Here is a 25,182-nt window from a genome sequence, read left to right on the forward strand (position 1 = left end):
GCGGCAGCAGCAGGCCCCATTAGCTAAAGTGGTGCTTCAGGTTAAGAATAGTTTCAGGTTAAGAACGGACCTCCGGAACGATTTAAGTACTTAACCCGAGGTACCACTGTACTAGAATCGAGTCGCATCTTGGGAGATTCAGGACAGACAACAGGAACCCAGCACATATGCAATTCTCTATGACGATATACTGATGGCCTGGATGGCTCTATGACCTTCAGTATCAGAGGCAGCTTGCCTCTGAGTACCAGTTACTAAGGAACACAAGCAGGAGAGTGCTCTAGTGTTCATGGATTCAAAGAACTGTAGAGCTGCAAGGGATCACAGGGGTCATATAGTCCAACCAACTGCAATGCAGCAATGTTTTGCCCAATGTGGGGCTCGAACTCACAACTCTTGGATTAAGAGTCTCATGCTTTACCATGTCCTGCTTCTGGGCTTTCCAAAGCGATCTGGTTGGCTACTGTGGGAACAGAATGCTACACTGCTTCCCACCCCCTTTTTAGTGGTAGTGCCCTCTTTCAAATTCAAATATGTTGGAATTCCTTGGTAGTTGTCCACATGCATCAGGGGCCCTGACTTGGGCATCAGATTATGGGTGCCCAGCAGGACATGCAATGCGCCATAGCAGTGCCTGGGCGCCCCAGAAGTCATGTTGGAGGCCCCACAAGGTCTTGGGATGTGACTTTCAAGCCCTCTCAAAGCACTGGAAGTTGCATCAAAAGGCATCACAAGACCTCTGAAGTGGTGTCTGAGGCCTCGTGGGGCCTCCGATGTGACTTCCGGTGCTTTGTGAGGCCCTAGAAGTCATGTCAAAGGCCCTGCAGTGTGGGTGCCGAGCACCCACAAGAAAACTTTTGTTGGCGCCAGTGACATACATATTTATTGAGCTTGATAGCCCTGTGGTCACAGTTTCCAGTTGGTTCAATAACATGTCTCTCACCAAGTGATGCAACATTTTATAGTCCTGTTTACAATGCTATGCTTTTCATCTGTTCACACACTGAAGCTCATCCTTTTACATCAACCAAGCATGAACAGATAGTTTTGAAATCTTCATCACATGAATCGGTGTTGTGCATAGGAGTATGGTCCATTTCTCAAATGTTATACCCAAAATATTTTTTTCACCAATTTTGAAGAATGTGATTCCCATTTCAAAGAATATCAAGTGCACAGGGATATAATTAGATATATGGGGCTGTTGCCTTCTAGATAGTGCTTGCCATTGCCAAATTAATCCACACTGCTTGGGCTTAATTGCCATTTTCAAAATTGTTCCTTTTGTTTATAATGAGTTGGAATATCACGACAATTGAGGTGTGGATTGATTATTTATTTATGCATTCACAAAGGGATTCAATTTGATGAAAACCAGTTCCCAAATATCAAGGAGACAGACAGTCCTGTATCATTATAAAGTCACATGTCAATTCGGCATCTAGTAAAACTAGTTCCCTTTGTGCCTATGAGTCAGATAAACTAGTTTGCCAGTGTCAAAGGATGCTTTGCTTTCTCCAGCATCCAAAGGGATCAAAGAAGAAGGAGTGGTGGTGAAGACACAGAGAGAGTGGCAGGACAATATTGATTGAACTGTAAGTAAAATTCTCTTAGTAAATTGGGATTTGTGATAAATATATCATTAGCCACGGTGTTGGATATCTGAAATTCATGAACCTACTTAATTGAAATGCGGGCTTGCTGGTGAATTTCATAAAGTTCTTATGAGCTAGTGTGGAAGAATATCCTTATGCAAGGAAGATCCTATCATAATTTTTTATTGGAAGTCTTGTACAAGGTAAGTTACGAAGAAATAAGAAAATAAAAAGAAAAGTGGAGAGATGAAGAATGAAATTGGTAGGCCTTCTGATACGTTGAAATAAAAAAGAGTGATCAAACCCAGTGGCATAGCGTGGGTGGCCAGCTCCTGGTGCCATGTGGAGGGTGCTATTAAAGGCACAAAGAACACCAGAATAGCCCTTTGAATCAGACAAAGGCTGCCAATCTATGTTTACTCAGAGGTAAAGCCTACTGCATTAGATGGGATTACTCCAAAGTAAATGGGGTTAGGATTGCAGCCTGAAACATGTCTAGTTCCAGTGTGGTACAGTGGTACCTCGGGTTAAGTACTTAATTCGTTCCGGAGGTCCGTTCTTAACCTGAAACTGTTCTTCACCTGAAGCACCACTTTAGCTAATGGGGCCTCCTGCTGTTGCCGCGCCGCCGGAGCACAATTTCTGTTCTCATCCTGAAGCACAGTTCTTAACCTAAGGTACTATTTCTGGGTTAGCAGAGTCTGTAACCTGAAGCGTATGTAACCTGAAGCATATATAACCCGAGGTACCACTGTATAGTGGTTAAGAGCAGTAGACTTGTAATCTGGTGAGCTGGGTTCGCATCCTTGCTCCTCCACATGCAGCTGCTGGGTGACTTTGGGCTAGTCACACTTCTTTGAAGTCTCTCAGCCCCACTCACCTCACAGAGTGTTTGTTATGAGGGAGGAAAGGAAAGGAGATTATGAGCCGCTTTGAGACTCCTTCGGGTAGTGATAAAGCGGGAGGTCAAATCCAAACTCTTCTTCTTCTTCTAGTCCAAAGTCCTGCTTCTTGCAATAGCCAACCAGATACAAATGAGAACCCCAGAAGCAGTGTAGGAGAGTAATTACGTATCTCCAGCACCTGAGTCACATGGAAGGTGATATCAGTAGTGTACCGTGGGTTGCCAGCTCCCAGGGCCATGGAAGGGAGGAAAACGGATGGAGTGCGCATGCGCATTCAACTGCCTAACAGTGCCCATGTAACCCAGGAGATCGTAGCCACAGAGATAAGAAAAGAAGAGTCATTCCGTTGTCTGGAGAGGTCACTTCCTGGTTCACACGGAGAAGCCATTTTCAACAAAGCTCAGCGGTGGAAGTGCACAGCTGTATTGATGCAGGACTGGGTACTGAAATTTTGTGCCTCCTAGCAATTTTGCACATGGGGCAGCTGCCCCTGTGGGCCCCCTCATGCTATGCCACTGATCAAACCAACCACAACTTTGCAAAACTAAAGTACTATTAGTGGGATTTTTTATGTGCATTTATTGTAGATTCTCCCTTTATCCAAGGAGCTCAAGATTTCCCCCTCTGCACTCATTTTATCTTCACAGTCACCATATGAGGTAGGCTAGGGTAGAAATAGCAACTGCTCAAAGATCACACAGTGAGATTTAAACTTGGGCTTCGCCACTCCTAGTCTTGTACCCTAAATACTACACCAAACTGTCTTGGGTGGCTGCATAGAAGCGATTAACACTTCTGAAGTTTGAATGAGAGTTTAACTATATGAGCCATTAAGCAATAAAACAAGTCACCTAGTGAGCTTGTCAAAATATCTTTGTACTGGGGAGGCTGCAGAATAAGGCACACTTTATTCCACATGTGGGAACGCTTTCCAGGGAGAGCCCTTCAGCAGAAGTCCTTGTACAGACAGGACAACTTCATGGGTGCTTTAGCTGAGATTCCTGCATTGCAAGGGGTTGGATCTTGGGGGGTTCCTTCTAGCTCAATGATTCTAGGATCTTCACCCTCCTCCCCCAAATTGACCATATATAAATGGTCCACTGGTTTTCTGTCACAACCCTTTCCAGTGGCTCAGCATGGCCAATACAAGCTTATCTCATTTGCGTCTTACAAGAACTCATTGAGATAGTTTATGCTTAGACATACTGTAGTGGCATCCACTGGTTGAAGCTGGTATAGCATTATGGTCAACAATTCTACTCTTGCCTTAGCAAGGAAAGTAGAGGTACAGTGGTACCTCAGCTTAAGTACTTAATTCGTTCCGGAGGTCCGTACTTAACCTGAAACTGTTGTTAACCTGAAGCACCACTTTAGCTAATGGGGCCTCCTGCTGCTGCCGCACCGCCGGAGCACGATTTCTGTTCTCACCCTGAAGCAAAGTTCTTAACCTGAAGCACTATTTCTGGGTTAGCAGAGTCTGTAACCTGAAGCGTATGTAACCTGAAGCACATGTAATCCGAGGTACCACTGTAAAAGCTTCTGTGAACATAGTCAGATGACTTACTTATCTAGCTAAGCATTGGCTTCAGACTGTAGATATTTCCAGCAGTACCTGGAGATACCAGAAGTGGAATCTGGAATCTTCTGCATGCCAAACAAATGCTGTACCACTGGGCTCTTCTACTTTTATCTGCAACATGGAACAAGAGCCTGATTCTTAATAATATATTATTTAATAATGTATTAAATAAATGTTTGAAACAGGGGGAATAGCCAATCCCACTCCAATTCCATTCCTTTGTTTTATTGTTCCAGGGTTGTCTCTCCCTGAGTGTCACTCGTCCTGGATTCAGGTTTAACTAGAAAATTTTCTAAACTTAATTCCAAAACAGGAGCAAGGCCTGCTTCCTGCAGCTTTCATTCTTTCAGTTAATTTACACCTGTCTCCCCAACCCCGGCCCCTCTCGTTTATAGCTGTGCACATGAACGTTGATAATACACTGCAAAATAACAAAAAAAAAAACCAAATGATAAATCTTAATGCCATTGCTTGCTGGTGTATACATGAGCTCCTTAACGATGTAGGTATTCATAAAATCATATCACGGTTGATGTTTTCCAGTAATTTTTATTAAGTGTAAGGGGGAAGGGGAATGCAAAGGAACTGGAAGCTGCGGCAAACTATGCATGCACAATGCTCTGTAAAAAATGTTGCAATAATTAATAGACCATAGTAGAATTTGGTTGGCTGAAAACTGCAGGGGCAGGGAGAAGACTCTTGTGCCTGGGTCCTGCTTGAGGATTCCCCATAGGCATCTGGTTGGCCACTGTGAGAACAGGATGCTGGACTAGATGGGTCACTGGACTGATCCAGCAGGCTCTTCTCATGCTCTAATGTTCCTGTAAGTGGACTTCAAAGTTCAATAGGGAAGAGCCTGCAAGTCTTCTATAATGGAACCCAATATTCCATCTGCTGAATTATAATGAAGGTGGGGGTGCTGCATTCATTGAGATGGGATGAGGTGGCAGCGGTGAAATTGGGGCAGCTCAGGGGAAGTGCCCCTAACCTTGGCACCTCTTTCCTTCATCTCCATCCTAACAAGGGCAGTGCCACCAAAAGGATGCTACTACCTCTGCCCCTGCATGAATCAGGGTAACCATGGTTTACAATCAATGGTGCAAATAGCACACTACTTTTTTGGGGGGGCAGATGAAAATAATGACTTAATTGAACTAATGTATTTTTTTTTCTCCCTCCCCTCTCTCATTTTTTTAAAAGGGGGAAAATGGCGATTTCCCTCCTCTTCTTTTTAGTTGCTGGGATCCTGGCTAACAATCTTAACCTACCAAATTCTGTGAATCCCAGCAGTTACATGAACAGGTGTGACAACTATGAGAGCAACCCCCAAGATATGAACCGCCAAAACCAACCCAATGGAGGAAGAACACAGACTCCAAACCAGGTCCTGGTCAACAGCAATTCAGACTTTGCATTCAAGTTCTTCAGGCAGGTTTCTTCTAATGGAGGCTACCGGGGCAGTCCATTCAAGAAGAACATCGTCTTCTCTCCCATGTGTATCTCCACAGCTTTTGCAATGCTGGCTTTGGGCGCAAGGGCCAACACCTTAGACCAGATCCTTAGAGGACTAGACTTCAAGCCATCAGAGATTCAGGAGAGGATGATACATGAAGGCTTCCACAACCTCATTTACTCATTAAGCAATGGGGGTTCAGGCCTCCAAATGGAAATGGGGAATTGTCTGTTTGTGCAAAACGAGTTGCACCCACAACCTCAGTTCCTAAGGGAGCTCAGGAACATTTATGGAGGAGAGATCTATATGGAAAATTTTAAGAACACAGCAGTAACTGAGGACCACATCAATCAATATGTCAAAATGAAAACCCATGGGAAGATTTCTAAGCTCGTCGATGGAGTCGACCCAATTACTGAAATACTTCTGGTTAGCTATATTTACATGAAAGGTAAGACAAGCTAATGGGCCGGAACTGTGATCTCCTTTCCTCACCTTATGGCTAATCCTAGATACTTGCCATTTCCCACATAGTTCCAAAGTAGAACTTCATCCTGTGTTTGCTTTTGTTTGTGAGGAAGAGAATTTTGGTCAGGCAACCAATTCCTGCTTCACAGTATTCTATGCAATAGATCTGTTATTAGGTGACCTCAGTAATTACGACTGTGCAAGGCAGCCTCAATTCAGTTTAGAACCTAATTCAATGTTCTAACTTCTCTCTCTCTCTCTCTTTCTTTCTCGTTCTGTCTGTCTTTCTGTCTTTCTTATGCCCTGCACTTCCAAGGCCAGTAAAATGCCTGGGATTCCTTAGTGTGTTCACTGAAGTTAGTAAAAGTATTTAAAGAGCACTTAGTAAAAGTATTTAAATTAGGCACAATGACAGAAGGGGGGAAATACAGCAACCTCTGATTTAGATGAAAAAGTGGAACAAATAATTAAATATATTTCCATATATGAATTATTAGCCAAATACTGAAGTTGTATTCAACCATATACAATCATGAAAAGATAGCAGGGTGTTATTCCTTAGTTAGGTTTTAGAACTGATAAATTTAGGTTGGACAAAAAGCTAATCAATACAAAACTTAGGCGTTCAAACCACCATGACATTCATAGGATATAATGAGTTGAAAGGTAATTTAAAGGTCATTGAGTCCAACCACTGAGTAATACATGTGCTTTTACTATTTTTTGTTGGGAGCCTACAGTGCAGGATACAACTACAGTATCTCTGTCAGATAGCCATCCAACATCTGCTTAAATCAGAGGTGTCTGTCTCTCTGTGAGTAGAGGAGCATTCATCCATAGAACCCCCTCCTAAATGCAGCCTGAAATGATACAGTTTCATTGTCTCTGGATTTAAGCCGCTTGTTAACTTTGTACAGTGGTACCTCGGGCCAAGAACTTAATTCATTCTGGAGGTCCGTTCTTAACCTGAAACTGTTCTTAACCTGAAGCACCACTTTAGTTAATAGGGCCTCCTGCTGCTGCTGTGCCGCTGCTGCACAATTTCTGTTCTCATCCTGAAGCAAAGTTCTTAACCCAAGGTAATATTTCTGGGTTAGCAGAGTCTGTAACCAAAAGCGTATGTAACCTGAAGCGTATGTACCCCAAGGTACCACTGTATTTTAAGATAATGCAAGGAGCAGATGTCTCAACAGGCAACTCAGGTTTTTTTTATAAAAAAAATAACTGGGCACCATAATAATTTATTTGATAAATAGTGTTATAAAGAGTACACATTGGTGTTTACGTTCCCGCCCCCTGGAAGTTATGAACTGAATTCAATATACACACCTCAGTTTATGATATCTGTGATTGTTTAGCAGATGCCACTCACAACCATGTGGGCCTATGTGCAAACTTTTCGTTTCTTTTAACTATGTCAGCTAACATAGGAGAATCTGACTAAACATCGGGAAGAACTTTTTGACAGTAAGAGCAGTGGAATGGGCTCCCTTGGGAGATTGTGATCTTCACTTCCTTGGAGGTCTTTAAGCAGAGACTGGATGGCCATCTGTCATGGATGTTTTAGCTGAGATTCCTGCATGGCAGGGGGTTAGACTACATGTCCCTTCGGGTCCCTTCCAGCTGTACAATTCTGTGATTCAATGATTCTATGATATAGGTTGTGATGAATTACATCATGTACTATAACTATATTTCAGAGATGGTCAAAGAGAAAGTGAGAGAGGGAGAAAAGCAGAAATATTTTTGAAAGCTGAAAGAAAAGCGAAAGGACAGCTCTGGAGTAAGGGTTGTAGCCAACGCCATTATCCTTAGCCCCATTGAAATTAATCAACCAAACTAGTAATGTCTATTATTTTCAGGGACTCTACTCTGAGTAGGACTAACATTGGATACAACTTGGAGAAATGAAAGGTAAAGAGAAAGAAGAGAAAATCCCGTGGACTAAAGATCTAGCCAAGGTCAAGAAATGTTGAGTGTCCTAAAGTACCTGCAGCTTCTTGCATGCAAACAGCTCTATGCAAGAATAGAATTGTTCTAATGAGTAACAAGTATCTATGCCACTTAAAAATATATATATCCCTTTCTTCTTTTCCGTAAGCCAAATGGAAGAAGCCCTTTGACCCAAAGTACACGACGGAGCAGAACTTCTACGTGGATCCTTACACGATTGTGAAAGTGCCAATGATGTTTCAGATGGGCATGTTTGAAACCGGCTATGACAACGAGCGACTGTGCACCGTTCTGAAGCTGCCTTACGAAGGACATGCCGCCTCCTATTTTATTCTACCTGACAAGGGACAGATGGAGAGGGTGGCTAACAGCTTGTCGTGTGGAGCTTTGCGGACTTGGAAGAGAATACTCACACGGAGGTAACAGTGGTAAAATTGGCTTCCCCTACTTCAGAGTATAGATGGATGGCTATCTATCTCTCTATAATGTACCATTACATGTAAAAATCCTTGCAAAGAGAGATCCAGCAGAGCAGGCTAAGGACTGAGCTAGAAACTTTCTCCCTGCCATGCTAGCTTTCTATTTTCAAGGAGGGGCAATTGCATGGGGGAGTGTTCAAAGTGGTGCCCTCACCTGTAGTCCAAAGTGAAACCATCCATGTTACCTCCTTATTCTCATGTGCAAACCCAGGCTGCACTCACACGGCAGTTATTCCATTTCCCCAACATTTCCCTGCCTTTTAATTTCTGCATTTGATTTCAGCTTTCATGCAATGTAAAAAAAAAAAAAACACTTTCAGAAATCTGGCTCAAGTTTAGGGCTCATTCTGCATTATTTGGAAATGCTTATCTTCTGGAAGCATGTAACATGAAAATGAGTGCTAAATCTGCACTATATTCTGCTATATTCCCAGAAGACAGTTTCCTAATCTCAATGTGTAGAGGCAGGCTACCTGAACACTAAATGCCAGGGACAAACTATAAGGAAGGGCTGCTTAACAAAGAGTGTGCACCAGCAACAAAGGTACATCTTGGACCCTGATCTGTACTTTGTCACAAAAGCCACCTCAGTCTGAAGTGCTCCAAAGGCTGTCTGGTTTTGCTTTATGTCCAACGCTGGGGGAGGGCAAGGAATAGGACCACAAATTCTCCATCCTTGCCATCAGCTTCCTTAAAAGCTGTATAATATACACAGCCTAATATGCATGGTATTTTCTCATATGATTAATAAATTCTTCTTTGTCTTTATCCCCTGTTTTATTCTTGAATAGCTCTGTAGATGTGTATCTTCCAAGATGCTTGGCAAGTGGAGAGCTTAACCTGAAAGACATAATGTACACCATGGGTGTGGTTGATGTATTCACTGACAGAGCAGACCTGTCTGGAATTACAGGGCAGCCTCAGCACAGGCTCTCAGGAGTAAGTTGGAGCTTTTATTTATGTGTGTGTAGGAAAGAGAATGAATATGGTAGAAGCTGTGAAGGCTTGAATTTCTGCATCTGCATATCACCACGCTAACTTGTTTCAGCATCATGGTGTCCTTAAAAAAATCCAGGTGTTGTCATTTGGTGAGGGTGGTAAACATTTTCTGTTAGTTAGCCCCAGGCCAAAGAACTCGGGGCCTCTCAAAGCACTCAAAGTTTCTAGAGATTCTGGAAAAAAATAGAATGACCTGTTCCACCACTTTAAGACAGCTATGGGATGTAGATAATGGCCAAAGGTCCAGCTACCTTGCACAGTAAATTCCATTTCCTTGGATACCAAGGAATTTATATGTGTACCTGGCAGGCCAATCTTCTACATACTTAGCCCACTGTGGGCTTGATCTCTGCTAAGTCTGTTTAGGGACAAAGTCTTCGGCTGGATCTACACTGACTTTTTTAAGGTTATTAGTACAATATTAGATATATTGTTCTAAAATGTCACATGGCATACTGGCAAATTAAAAATCTTCATTACCTTGTTTTGTCCATCAAAACACACTTTTCCTATTGGCAGTTACTGGGTGCCCTCTGGTGTCATAATTTAATAACGTAACTTCCCGGGGGAGAAGTACTAAAATGCTGGTGAATTTTTACAGGAAATTGGAAGGGACAAGGAAACTTGTGAAAACTGGCCCTTTTGCAAACAGAACCCTTTTGCAAACCCAGAATCCAACCCTGTGTCAGGAAGCATACAAAGCGCACCTGGTTTTTCTTGATAAGTTGCTTTGAGGATTTGTTTTCTTTGGTCTAAAGCAGCCAACAAATGTAATAAATAAAAAAGACAACCCTAGTGCCACTCAAGTTGATTCTCCCCCCCCCCAACCCCTACCAATTTTGGAGGCAGTGCCAAAGAAGAAGAAAGAAAAGAAGTAGACTCATTGCTGGTGTGGACAACCTGATGGTGATGCAAATGACCTCCTCCCACCCCATAAGGAAAAATTGTGTTTGTGTGTGTGTTCTGTGTGTGCTCATATGAGGGTGTGTGTTCGAGAGTGTGGGGCTTCTGGCTCTTGGAAGTTTGGGCATATGAGAATGCTCCCCTCAATCTCAAAAAACTGTAAGCCACCCCTAGTCAAAGAAAACGCATTTGCATTTTATCCATCCATTGGCAAAATGACATTCTCTCTCTCAACCCCCCCTCCCCCTTTGCACAGGCCCTTCATAAGGCTATGATGATGATAGATGAGAGAGGAACAGAAGCCGCAGCAGCCTCTTCTATGGACATGGTGCCAATGTCTATGCCTACTATCGTTAAGTTCAACGAGCCTTTTATAACCATGGTTGTTGATGAACCTACTAACAGTATCCTCTTCATGGCAAAGATCTTCAATCCTACAGAGAAGTAGCTGTAGACCAAGATCCCTTGACTGTTAATCAGCATGTACTCAATAAACTCATTGGTCTGATCAGCAATGAATTGACTTGCTTATTGTTTCTCCAGTTAAGCTGCACTACTGGGTTACTTGGGAAGGAAAGGAAGGGCAAAAGGCCAACTGGTGTCATCAAATCAGCATTACCTGCAAATTTGGGAACAGCACCTTGTGATGTGGTAGCTTCAGACCCATTCTATCACCCTATTCATATATATATCACCCTATTCATATATATATCAGCTGCCCAAATAGATGACTCCCTAGTGCAGGGGAGGGGAGCATTTTTCAAACCAAGGTCAGCGTTCCCTTCTGGGCATCCTGGGACAGGGCAAGTGCTCGTGATGGGCAGGGTCAGAGGCAAAGATTCGGCAATGAATGCAAATACTATCTTTGCACAGCAGGCTAGTTTTTACATGCATACACCTTTCTGTTTGTTGGATCAATCCATCAGCCTCTGATGGATGATTTAGAAGAATTGGGTCCAGCATAACTTTCACTGTGTGTGCATGCCCGTATCCATACTTGGCAGAGTTACATCTCAAAGCAGCTCCTTCCTTGGAAGCGTCTTTGGGGTTGAAGGTACACCAGTAGGCAATAAACACTCATGGATGCCACAAAGATTCAGTGAAGTGTAGAGGTTTACTTGACAGGCATAAAAGCATATTGGTAGCAAATATATACAGACATTCACCACTGCCATGGTCAAGGCATGCTTAGAGTCCAACAAGTCCAAGACTCCCACTCTGCTTCTCTCACCACAAGGTGCAAGCAAGTGACTCACAACACGTTACAAGTTACACAGAACCGTTATCAGTACTTCCTGTCACACTGCACACATCCAAAGAACAGTTCCCACAGAAAACATCCTTGCTACGTTGGCTCCCAGTACATTTCCAAACAAGATGAGATCACAATATGATAAACAAAATACATGCTCAGACTAAAAACAAAAACAACCCAATAACCCCCCTAATACTAGCTTTGTTGTTTTGCTGCTTTAACAACAGCCGCAAAAGTCACTCTGTCCCAATAAATAACCTGTTTTTCACCATTTTACCTCTCAGTCTGGGAAGAAGAGCGGTCTGACAGACCTCATATATCTATCTATATTAGACAGTGCATTCCTGTATAAAGTTTGTGGAGTCCCATATACTCTAAATATTAATTTTCACATAATCAACTTCATGTTCAGGGAAATATTCTGTACAGCTTCTAAAGCACTTTTCTATTGTTTATGCTGTATACTATTCTCTAATTCCCTGTTCCAAATTTCTCTAACTATGCATTCAGTATTTATAAACAGTGGTTATTGGTTGAATTTTCTGTCAGGATCCAGTAATTCTCTCCAGCAGTATAGGAAATGCTGAAGCACTCAAAGCAGATAGGCCATAAAAATACACCGACCAATGTTGTAATTGAAAATATTTTGCATTCATGGTTAATTGATACCTTAGCTGCAGAACAGGAAGTGATTAAAATAATCCATCTAAGCTTATCAACTGATCTAATGCATATATGCCACATTCCACCCATTTCTTCCAAAAAGACTGTCTCCTGGTCTTCCGATCTGGATTATCTCACAAGGTTAATTTAGCATGAGCATTTGGATCAGCTGGTAGCTGAAGAGCCAATATATACCATGTGAGCTGACTTATTAACATGAATGATGACCTTGAACCTCCCCAATTTGCTTTGTTACCCAAGGAGCTATTGTACATTAACATATTTGCAAGGCAGATGATGTGAAACACTCCCAAAACAACCCCTTTGGTTTGGTTTGTTAATCAGAAAATCAAACAATAGAAGCCATTATTTAGATAAAAAATAACTTGAGGCAACCAGGTAAAAGCTGGAGAAGTGGGGAAACAGGCAAGTTCATGCTGCTGGCTCTGACTTCTCAGGATTGTCTCCCGTGTCTTTTCTGCTGATTAGAAAGAAGGTCTTCAATAACCTTCTGTGCTCAAAGCAGATGAGCTGGAGTCCTTCCTCAAAGGAAAACTGTCCAAACTGTTGCAATCTCATAAAGGTCAGAGAGATCGGGAAACTGAGTTAGGCAAGTGGGCTAGACCAGCTCTAGCTTCTGATCGGCATCTCTCACGTCCTTCCTTTGTTTAAGAAACTATTTGGAGAATGTCTGGCAATGCTGTTGATGCTGTAGCATGATGCTGCAGAATATGATTGGTTATTTGGGACACTTAATTGAGGGAGTGGCTTGTTGATGACTGAGGTTGCATTGGACTTCATTGAGGATTTTTCCATATAAGTATCAAGTAGTCAGGCTTCAGAGCACATAGAAGCAGGAAGTCTGAGTGAGAAAGGCCACCTTGCACTCTCAATCTTCAGGTACAACATTGGGTACTTTGCTGGAACTCTCACAGTGGGAAACAGATCATCATATGATCTATGAATGTAACATACAATACTATGTTTTAAAATGGTTTTTTTTAAATCTGTGAGTTGCTTGTTGCCAGAATGTTTTCTTGCTGTCCTGGCAAACACCTATTGAATTTCTTAAATCTTAACTTGGTATGTGTGCTTCTGGGCCAGGGGGATGCAAAAGCAATACTTTCATTAGCCCAGTACTACAAGGATGAATGTTAAGGAGTGTACTTGTGGGGTGTGAGCAAGAGCGCACAGAAATACCATGTACCGGCTTCCAGGTTGGCGCCTCTGGCAATGGCGGAGCTCCTCCGATCGGGAGGAACTTGCTCTGTGGAAAGCAGGGTCTGACTGCCACGGCGAAGGCGGAGACCCATTGAAATCACAAGCGGGAGAAGCTTGTGAACCTGGGATTTGGCTGGGACCTTTTGCGCCTCCCCTACTAGCGGGAAAACCCTGTTTTGGGGATCCGGAGCGACGTGGGGTGAGTGGCGCGGTGCTTTGAATTGACTGCTTCTTTCACGGAGTGAAGCCGCATTGCTGTTGCCGGAGAGTGCTGACTTTTTCCTGTGGACAATTGGATTTTAAACAACTACCCGTGAGTAGAACGGAAAATTGGATCTTTAAATACCTAAATTTGGCACTGAAGCGGGAAGGTCATAAACAGGAAGTCCGCCTTCCGCTTTTGTAAATAGATTGAAGCAAAGACATTACAAGCTAAAGTCTTTGAAAGCTTTTGGCAAAGGATTAAATTTCAATCTGTTTAAAATACAAAACCCCCCTTGGAAGCAGGAGAAGAGGGGGGGAAATTTGGACCTAGTGAGCCTGCAGGAGAGAGTGAAAAATCAAATTACCACTGCTCTGAACGGGAACGGGCTGCCAGATGATGTTTGGGGAGAGTTCATTGACAGAACGGATTTGACAGCTAGCTAAACAAGAGTAAGATACTGTTTCCATTGTCCTTTTCTGCGTTTAAAAAGGAGGAAAAGTAACTCAAAATTGAAACTATCATTACTGCTTGAGTTGTGCTTGAAAGAACTGATACAAGTGGGGATTGTTTCCCTCTAGAGGGAGCTTTTCAAACTGTTACAGGAGTGTAACTGAGGGATCTCCAGCTGCAAGATAAGGATTCTGAGAACCAGAGATTGACCTCGGACCATTTAAAAATGTTGACAGGAGAAGCCATTGTGACTGTTTTATGTAAGATAAGCTGTTCGCTGGAACAGCTTCATAAAAAGACGGATGACATGACTTTTAAAATTGATAATTTGGAACAGAAAGTGATTAATTTGAGTCAAAAAGCGAGCACCAACACAGAAATAATTCAGGACTTGGTACAGGAATCTACTTTGGCAGGACAAATGGTGGAGGAGAAGGAGAAAGCTGCTGTTGTTGAACATAAAGTAATACAAGCGGGATCCTTAGCTTTACAGAAGCAAATTGAGGACTATAAGTCAAGGCCTTTTATGATTGAACCTAGAAAAAGTCAAATTTTGAGAATTGGATCCCGGCTTGGACTGAAGAAGGAAAGTTGTAAAGATCCCTCTATGCAAGGATTAACTGACTTCTGGGGCATGGACTTGGGCCTGGAGGAGATTGAAGTTTTGGGGGCCTTTGGATTTGGAGGGATCTTGAAATATGTCCTGAAACATTTTATGGATCTTAGTTTCAACCATGGAAATTTGGCTGACCTGTCCAGAAGGAACAAAAGTATTGTTAGGTTGGAGTCTCCCCGAGATTTGATCTTCAGCATTAAAGAATATGAAGAAGACCTGCAGAAGGGACTTGGAAAAGAGTTAAGAGCCTCAGACATAAGATCTCCAGGTTGATGGACTATATGGAGTTGACAGAAAGGACTGGCAGAATCCGAAACCAGGGAGAGGAGATGGTGGAAGAAGATTGGAAAATTTAAAGTTTATATATAGAAATATGGTAAAACTAATGAGTGATAGAAAAATGGTGGAATGATATTTTATGGACTTAGCAGAAATGTTATAAGGAGTTAATCATATATAAGTATTTTAGTTTTAATGGAAAATAGGTTTAAAAATATGTTATTTACAATATGATAGAAAATGGATTAATATTAAGATAAATTACAGGACAAAAATTGGAAAAGATGGGAAGGATTTGCTGAAATAGCTAACCGAACTAGAATACAAAAAAGGGAGGTGTGAGGAGGTCAAGGAAACAAGCTAATGAAAGATAAGTTATGGGAAGAGTTGCTGTGTTTTTTTAATTGTTTGTATTTTTGTTTTTGTTTTTTCCTTCTTTTCTTCTTCTTTACTTTTTTACTCATTGTGATGTGTTGACTTGCTTTTGTTTAATATGGTGTTTTTACTTTTGCTTTTTGTAACCCTTAAAACTTCAATAAATATTATTTTTTTAAAAAAAACAGAAATACCATGTACCTTCCCACTGCAATGGTACCTATTTATCTACTTGCACTTGCATGCCTTTGAACTGCTAGGTTGGCAGGAGCTGGGACAGAGCAACGTGAGCTCACCTTGTCCTGGGGATTCAAACCGCTGACCTTCTGACTGGCAAGCCCAAGAGGCTCAGTGGTTTAGACCACAGTGCCATTATACCCATTGCAACTGAGGTCATTCCTTTCAGTTATTAACCTGTTTCTCATATGTACAAGGTGATTCAAATCAATGTTTCAAATTAGCCTTTTAATGGAACCCCAGCTTGAGATTAAACTTGCCCAAATTTAAACCAATCCACTCTTGATTAAAACAATGTTCCATAGACGGCCAGACCACAACTCCAATTTATCACAGAAATATTATTTTAAATTGGAAAAGTATGCACTATTTGCGGTGCCAGCAAAGTACATCACTTTCTTAGGGTAAAATGAAGATAAACTTTGAATTATTAGCATGAAATTCCAGGCTCTGGCTTGCCAGTCAGAGATTTGAATCATGCAAATTGAACAAATAACTACTGACTGGTGAGCTTGGCATTGATACCAGGAAAGGTCCTAGAACAGATAATGAAACAGACTTAGAAAAGAATGCTGTGATTACTAAAACCCAACATGGGTTTCTCAAAAACAAGTCATGACAGATGAATCTCATTTCATTTTTTAAAAAATATATAAACTTACAAGCTTGGTGGATCAGGGGAATGCTGTGGATGTAGTATATCTTGATTTCAGTAAGGCTTTTGGCAAAGTCCCCCATGATATTCTGCATGATATTCTATTTATATATATGCAGAGAAGCTGGTAACTTGTGGGCTGCATGAGATAACTGTTAGGTGGATTTGTAGCTGGTTGACTGACCAAACTCAAAGAGTGCTTACTAACAGCTCCTCACCATCCAGGAAAAAAAAGGGACAAATAGAGTCTGTAGGGGTCTGTCTCCAGCCTATTGTTGAGGGGATGCTCATTAAATTTGTAAATGACACCCAACTGGGAGGGGGAGCTAATGCTGCAGAATACAGAATCAGGATTCAGAATGAACAGATTGGAGAACTGGGCTCAACCATAGGGAGGTTCTACCCTTAGGTAGGAAGAACCAGCTGCACAAATATGAGATGGTGGACACCTGGATTACTAGTAGTACAGGTGAAAAAGATCTAGGGGTCTTAGTAAACCACAAGCCTAGCATGAGTCAATGGTGTGATGCAGCAGCAAAAAAGCCAAATGCTATTCTAAGCTAGTCCTGGCAATGAGATAGGATCCACCACTGAATGGACTCCCATAGGTCAGTCATCATAAAGAATGCCATCTGGAAAGCAAACACCTCAAGAGAGTTTGCTGTGTTCATACATAATAACAATCCATGGCTTGTTTGGGTGGATGTTATGTTTGATGCGCCTCTTACCGATGTATCCAGGCACCATGTCTTCTTTCTTCAGAACTTTCAGAACTTTCTTTGCTTTTCTATTTTCTTGTCTCATGTGTCTGTAGGTTGGCAATTGTATGGAGCTTGGGGTAGTGGCAAACAAAGCATGGTTAAACATGGCTGGGGAGTTCAGGCACAATGCCAAACAACAGTTAAAGCAAGTCCTGGTCTGTAAGGTAAGCAGTCTGTGGTTTGCTGCCCCAAACAAGCCATGGTTAGTCTGCACTAGGTTCAGACATTCAAACAAACAACATTCTGGCTCAACAAACCACAGATTGGCTTTATGTGCAAACCAGGCAATGACTATATTATTGTCACTGGATCTAGTAAGGGAAATGTCATTCTTTACAGGTTACTTTCAGAGGAACACAATGCCTCATTTCAATCTGTATTTGATTTTTGCTGGACTCTTAGCTGTTGCTAACTGTCAGACCGGTCAACCAGGCAATTTACCCTATGATAAGATAGTCCCAATGAAGACTAAGTTTGCCTTTCAATTCTACCGCAAGGTTGCTCTAGAGGCTCATAAGAAAAACATTTTATTTTCTCCTACACTCATTTCCATGTCCTTTGCCTTGCAGGTGCTGGCAGCCAAATCTACCACACGGAGTCAACTTTTGTCAGGACTTTGCTTTAACCAGACAGATATCAGGGAGCAGGAAATTCATAGAGGTTTCCGTCATCTTATCCAGAAGCTAAACAGTACTGAGGCCGAAATCCAACGGAGTATTGGGAATACCCTTTTCCCAAATAAGAAATTTAAGCTGCAGAAAAAGTTCTTGAATGATGCCAAATATTTTTATCAGGCTGATGTTGTCAAGGATCTTGATACAAGAGCTATATTGGTTATTATAAGTTTTCTTTACATGAGAGGTAAGTCAGATGGAGTTTACTTTATTATTATTGCAGGGTGTTGTAACTAACTTAAAATGTCCACTACTTAGGCACTAGTGCTAGATACTGCTCAATCTGTTGTATCTGTTGCAGGACAGCCAACTTGAATAAAATACTGGGGGCCCCAGGTAAGTCTTGCCCCACCAAATTGATCACATGACAGAGCACATGCACACCATTTGAATGGCAATATCTATCAACTTGAGGGGGGGGGGAGGAAAAATGACCTTATCCAATGGTATTGCTCTGCTGGTAATAACTAACCTTCAAAATTATCACTCTTTCTGCTTGTAATGAGATGGGTTCATTTGGGAAGAAGAGCTACAGAAACTGCGTTCAGCATAGCAAATAGTCTCCCGCCACCCCGGAGCTTTCCCTATTGGCTCAGAATAAGGCAAATACCATGGGTTTCCTCTGTATTCAGATGAATACTGAACCAAACCATGAGGGCAGACAGATTTGGGCCTTGTCAGACTAGAAGCAGGATGCATACAAGGTGGGATAATTCAAAACAGGGCCCCTGAAGCACTCTGTAGTGCTTTGCAGATTCGGCTCTTTAAAAAAGAAAAAAAAAGCTTCTTGCGAGCATCAGCTAAAAAGTTGAAATATACTCAGAGTCGAGTGTGGATTTCATGCTCTTTATTCAGCTCATAGTAGTGAGGAATGAAAGTTCCCCCCAAATATCTGCTTTATATACATTATTTAAACAATGGGCCGCACGTGATTGGCTAATTCCGGGATTCTCCTGTAGGCCAATCAGGTTGCAGATTCACTTCCACCTGGTGCTGGATTGGGTGGCTCCTGCGGACCAATCAGACTGCTGCATTGTTCTAGGACCAATCAGACTGCTGCATTCTGAATCCTATTGTTCTAGGACCAATCAGACTGCTGCATTTTGGATCCTATTGTTCTAGGACCAATCAGACTGCTGCATCTTGGATCCTATTCAACTCAGTACATAACAAAAGTGTATTCTCTTAACTTCCTGCATACATAATTATTCCTGGGTTAAATGATGGGGGAAGGGAAAGCAAAAGGTGAGGGAAGAAAGAGCTCTATTGTGATTGATAGGTTAAACTTTTAATTGGGGCAATACAATGGTACCTCGGGTTACATATGCTTCAGGTTACAGACTCCGCTAACCCAGAAATAGTACCTCGGGTTAAGAACTTCGCTTCAGGATGAGAAATTGTGCTCCAGCAGCGCGGCAGCAGGAGGCCCCATTAGCTAAAGTGGTGCTTCAGGTTAAGAACAGTTTCAGGTTAAGAACGGACCTCTGGAACGAATTAAGTACTTAATCCGAGGTAGTTTTAACTGGAAAGCAAATTCCTTTTAGTTGTCCCTCCATGTCTTATTTAAAGTGTGCAGCACAAAGGACCCTGGCCCAGTTTGTTCACAATTTGGTAGGTTTCTGATCAAATGGCAGCGCTCTCATACTTGCAAAGGTCAGACCCACAAAGCACTAGGGGATATTTAAGTGACTCATTTTTTTTGCCCACCTCAGAATTGTAACATCAGCCTTTGCTTGAAATAACACATCTATCCTTTTGAAATTTGAAATAACACAGCATCTGTCCTTTTGAAATTTTGCATGAAATTTTGCATGTGATCTTGCCTGCAAATTCCCTTCAATTCCCTACCACTACCATCATAAGAAAGTTAATGGGAAATAGTTGCAACTTTGTAGACTTTATCAACGTTAGAGAGGCTGTTATCCCTACAAATTCCATCAAGTTCTAGCAAAAGGGGGGGGGGGAGTTACAATCACTGTTGCTCTTCAGATAATGAAGGGGTGATGGACTAAGCAGATAGACTGACAGCTGAATCAAGCAGGTTACAATGAGCCTCAGTCTGAGGTGAAGCACTGAACTGAGGTCCAAATATCATCTTGAGGGTAGTGCATGTTTCTTGATGGAGCATCAAGAAGAAATATTTCACACTGTAAGCCAATTAAATGAGGAAAAACAACCAGGAACCATCAGTTCCCAGACTTTTAGGGCAGCTGGAGTGGAAGCAAGATCTCCTAGCAGAACTCTGCAGACTCACTGTCTCTGGAAGCCTAGCGAGATAATAATAATAATAATAATAATAATAATAATAATAATAATAATAATAATAATTTATTACTTATACCCCACCCTCCAAATCAGATCTTATGGGAATGACCTGTACCCTCTTGTTTTTGTCCTCATTAGATTATTGGGAAAGTCCTTTTAATAGTCAGAACACTCGAGAAGAAGACTTCTTCGTGGATGAGCAAACAACAGTGAAAGTTCCCATGATGATCAAAGACAGCACTTTTAAGACTTACTATGATGAAAGTCTGCCCTGTGAGGTGGTGCAGCTCCCTTACAAAAGCGGTGCCATAAGCATTCTTCATTCTGCCTGATCAAGGGAAACTGAAGCAAGTGGAAGATGGTCTGAACAGAGATGTCTTGCTAAAATGGATGAAATCAGTGAGGCAACAGTAAGTCTGTGCGCTCTGGCAGACAAATCACCACACCTTTAAAGGGGGCATTACACCTGGAACAAGCAGGACTTTGATAGCCATTCCTGCTCACTGGGTGACCTGAAGCAAGTCCGCATCTCTCAGCCTCAGAGCTGTTATCATCTTGTATGATTAAATAACAGGGAGGAAAACCCTTTGTTCAACCCTGATCTCTGGGGAAGAAAAGCAAAATCCATCAGTGCTAATAAGCCTACATCTCTTGCACAGATGTTTTCTGATTCTAGAGCGAAATGCATACAATACAGATTGAAGTCCTTATTCAATGTGTCCATGGAACATGATACAATCTAGGGCTTTCTGTTCTCTTCACAGAGAACAGAAAATGCAAGCTACTAGACAACACTTTTCTGTTCTTTTGGGGAAAAAATACACCCAACCTTTTACAGTGGTACCTCAGGTTACAGACGCTTCAGGTTACAGACACTTCAGGTTACAGACTCCACTAACCCAGAAATAGTACCTTGGGTTAAGAACTTTGCTTCAGGATGAGAACAGAAATTGTGCTCCGGTGGCGCGGCAACAGCGGGAGGCCCCATTAGCTAATGTGGTGCTTCAGATTAAGAACAGTTTCAGGTTAAGAATGGACCTCCAGAATGAATTAAGTATGTAACCAGAGGTACCACTGTATTTAATAAGCGTATCATAACAAATTACAATATATTTAAAATTTAAAATATTAGATTTAGCAAGCATTGAAATTACTTTTGTGTGTGTGTGTGTGTGTGTGTGTGTGTGTGTGTGTGTGTGTACTAACCTTAGACTGGTTATATAAATATATATTCAATAGGCACAAATGAGGTTCTAATGGAGTTTAATATTCAAAGTTCTCATTGAGTGCAGGTGTTACCATCTGCTAGTACTGCTTGAAAACAAACCCAAAGATGTCATGTACAGCGGACACAAATAGTGCGCACACCTGGTATAAGTAGGAAGACACACTAGGACCACAACTTTATCAACATTTAAGAGAGGAGACCTGCCATGAACACTGAATTACAATGTGGGGGGGGGGGGGATGAGGCCACCTAGTGACCTCCTCCCTCCCTCTTGTGGTGGATCAGCTTAAGCTTCAGTTCAGAGACTGAAAAGTAGCTACTTAGCCAATTATTAATCTTCCCAACCATGCTTAAAGTTCTCTAGTCCCAAAGTCTCATCTCCCCTGAATTGTCTTTGATAGTCCTTTTCACCTTCTTGGCACCTCTTCATTACCCAGACTGCCCCGTTAGTTGCGATCAGTTATTCATGGGAAGGACCATAGCTGAGTCACAGAACACATGCCTTGCATGCAGAAAGCCTCAGGCCTCATCTCAAGGCAGGGCTAGATTTCAAGGCCTTTGCCTGAAATCCATGAGAACAGCAACCAGTCATGGTAGACCAGGAATGGCCCGTCCTGTTTCATTGCCTGAGGCGAAATGGGAAGGTGCTTCCCCATAGCTGTCTTGACACCAAAGCCCACCCCCACCCCCTCTGAAACCTTCCTTATCTGGGTTCCAGTTAGCTCTCAAAAGATCTTGGCGAAAGCTGCTGACACTGCTTCCATCACTTCTCCATCGGTGGCAGGGTGGGTACAGCACCCACAAGGGGCACCACCTCTTGGGTGCCACTGCCCAATGCAGATGCTTCAGCCCATTGCATGGGCAGGCTGGCCCTGTTGTCAACAATACTAGGCTAGGAGGGCCAATGGTCTAAATCAAAAGAAGAGTCCTATATTTTTATCCCTGATTCGTCCCTTAGTAAACACTGCAAAGTAAATAAATTCACCCATGGACTGGCAGTGAAACCAAAAGAAAACCTGCCCTGAAATAAAACTCAGGGGAGTGGTCTACATTTCTATGCAGCCTGTTTGTGATAATCTAAGCCTGTACTGCATTCTGGATCGGTGGGCTGGTTCAAGCAAACAGCAACTGTGTATTGAGGCTGTAGATGGGCTGTTTGTCTCCTTTGGCACCACATAGGGAGAATTGCTCCCACTACCACCACTGATGCACTTAGCATCTGAGAGAAGGAACAGTAGTCACATACAAAATGTTATATTCAGCAGAGGCCTATGTGTGCTTAAATCCACCATATTGACTCCATTCCTCTGACTGAAACATAATAACAGTTGGGGGAAATGTTTAATCCAAAAGGAAATACACATTTTTAATTTAAAGCTGTGTGAATATTAGGTAGCATTTTTATACTGTGCTTATTTTTACAACTTTAGTCTTGACATTTTTTTATCTAGCCAAACTGTAAAGTGTCTACAAATTGTGTCATCTAAACATTTTCTAAGAGTGAAATCTTAATAGCCTCTGATTCCACTTTCAATAGGAGAATAGTACTTCACCTTCCAAAGTTAATGATTCGTGGACTCTATGATCTTATAGAGATACTAAGTAGAATGGGTATAACTGAATTATTCACAGACCAAGCAGACCTCTCTGGAATTACTGGGAAGCCTGAGGTGAAGGTTACTAAGGTAGGTTTATCAAAATTCAACATAGTGTAAGAATTGAACGTAAGACTCCACATTGATATGTTGTTTTCTGGGTCAGATATATATTTGAGGGTTGAAATAAAGTTGAGGTTTAGAGTACTTGAATGTGGCACCACACATGGAGATTGTTCCCTTGTAAGCAAAATTCATGTGCACAGTGTCTTCTACATGAAAACAAATACAACTTAGGATACACTTGTGCAATTTTTCACGTGTGGAAGAGTGCTCACATTTCCTTCCATCCAGAATTCATCTCAATAGATGAAAAAATCATGTGAAGCAAGTCTAAGATATGATCTCTAATAAGGCAAGGCTGTCCAGGCACCCTGCTCCTCAGGCTTCTATACAATACCCACAACTCTTTAAAATGCTGCGCTGACTCTGTGTTGGGAGCAGCATAAGGCTCATTGGTGTCATGGGACACAGACCATTGGAATCACACATCATTAAGGATCATTTTGGAGAGGAGAGATCATAAGGAAACCTTCCCAGTTTCTTCCTACAGGCTAACAGGTGCAAGATGACACTTTACACACACACATGATTGGTTGGAAGGGTGAGATCAAGAGATCATGAGAGTAAGAAGTGACAAAGTTGACAAAGACTTTCAATGGATTCCTCTGAAGGAGCAGGAGTCTCTCATATACTTAACTCTGGGTCACTGTCTGTACTAATGTTTGTTTGCTTTCTTTACAGGCTAATCACGAAACTTATTTAAATGTCCATGAGAATGGCACTGAAGCTGCAGCTGTCACTTTTATTGAAATTGGACCTACGTCCCTCCCACCTGAAATTAAACTAAATCGCCCGTTCATGTTGTTAATTATGGACCGGCTTACTGGTGCCATCTTATTCTTGGGGAAAGTTGCAGATCCCACAAAGAACTAAGAAGTCACCTAGTGCACTTCCTGCAGCGCTGGCAGTTGGGTGCCGCTTAAATATATAGCATGCGTGAAAAGATACTTAGATTTCATTTACTATGCTTGGGCTGTCACTACCACACCTTCTAAAACAAATCAAATGCTGATGTGATACACGGAAATCTATTAAAGCATTTTGTGTTTCTTTCTGCAGCAGAAAACGCATAACCCAAAAGATGCATGCTAACCAGTGTGCGGTGCATATCATCCCTAAGATCGCAGTCTTGAAACACATGTTATTAATTGGAAGAAAGGAGTATGATCTTGACAGCAGCATCTCAGTCACTGTATGACAAATTTGTAGATCAGAGGAAGGACAGCAGTGCCATCAAATATTCCCTGTTCCTCTATGCCAGGGAAGACGAACCTTAGGCCATGGGGCTGAATGTAAGCCTCTGAGATCCTTTCTATCTGGTTCTTGGGACTCTCCCAAGGTCACACTCTCTCCGAAGCCACATCCCCTACCAGATCTCCTTTGTACCTTCCTTTAATGGTTTGGACTGGCTGGAATGTGCCCTTATATGTCTTATAGGGTCTTTTTCTTCCTTTGTTGGAGGATAAAGAGAGGACCGATCACCTTTTCCAGTGGGTGGCATTGCGGCTGGGCATCCAGGACCCAATAGTGCTCCAGCGCGGGGGCAGAGTTCAGCACCCACTTCATGTGTATCCCTGGCCACATTGTCAGAGTTGGGTGGGGCCATGCCCAGCTGGTCCTGTTGGGCAATCAGCACTGGTGATCCCATGCCCCAGACGCACCACGGTTAAAAGTGGGGTACAAACTAGTCTAATGTACAAAGACAAACCTTGCATTCATTTCTCTACCCACTTTCGTCTCTGGCCCTGTGCCCTCCACCACTGAGAGAGCCCCAAAGGGGATTCAACCCTTGGGAGATAAAGTTTTCCCACCTTTATTTTATGGCATCTGGTAATTGGTCTAATATATTTAATCTCCACTTACACACCATGAGCTATAGCTTATTCTTTCAAGCTAAGCCATTTGGGTGGGGGCAGAAGCAAACAAACAACCCTCCAAGCTTAGGTCATCAGTCCACTGGCTGGTTCCCTCCTTGCTCCCCTACAGGACCCCAACAATCTAGTTTCCCCTCTAGAGAAATTATAAAATATTGTGCCACAGCTGATATGAAACTTTGAGCATGCAAACTAAAATAGAGAAGCAAGAAACTAACGCACACATGCAGTGGGGTGGAGTGGGAACAATGGGAACAAGAGACATTAGCACAAATAAAATGAGAGAAAACAAATGGAATGAAGGATGAATGATTAAAATACATAGGTGTTTGTTGTAGGTGGGTGGATTGGAAACGAGGATGGTCAGGCAGA

The 25,182-nt window shown here is 42.2% G+C and overlaps 2 protein-coding genes across 2 annotated transcripts; both read left to right on the forward strand.

Moving 5' to 3' along the window:
* The first annotated feature begins 1,438 nt into the window (after positions 1 to 1,438).
* On the forward strand, positions 1,439 to 10,849 carry LOC310843357 (alpha-1-antitrypsin-like). Its single transcript, XM_083736622.1, has 5 exons — positions 1,439 to 1,595; positions 5,280 to 5,983; positions 8,102 to 8,372; positions 9,224 to 9,371; positions 10,591 to 10,849. The coding sequence occupies exons 2-5, from the start codon at positions 5,287 to 5,289 to the stop codon at positions 10,780 to 10,782; spliced, it is 1,308 nt and encodes a 435-aa protein (XP_083592748.1). The 5' UTR covers positions 1,439 to 1,595; positions 5,280 to 5,286; the 3' UTR covers positions 10,783 to 10,849.
* A 6,306-nt stretch (positions 10,850 to 17,155) lies between these two features.
* LOC310851925 (alpha-1-antiproteinase 2-like) lies at positions 17,156 to 23,809 on the forward strand (the record flags this gene model as incomplete). Its single annotated transcript, XM_083754599.1, is given in 6 exon segments — positions 17,156 to 17,215; positions 17,621 to 17,912; positions 20,129 to 20,301; positions 20,303 to 20,400; positions 22,756 to 22,903; positions 23,618 to 23,809. Coding segments are annotated over 6 exon segments (963 nt in total).
* Positions 23,810 to 25,182: the final 1,373 nt, after the last annotated feature.

The sequence above is a fragment of the Podarcis gaigeae genome, assembly GCF_964106915.1.
Source record: "Podarcis gaigeae genome assembly, chromosome: 1".
In the NCBI taxonomy this organism is placed as follows: Eukaryota; Metazoa; Chordata; class Lepidosauria; order Squamata; family Lacertidae; genus Podarcis; species Podarcis gaigeae.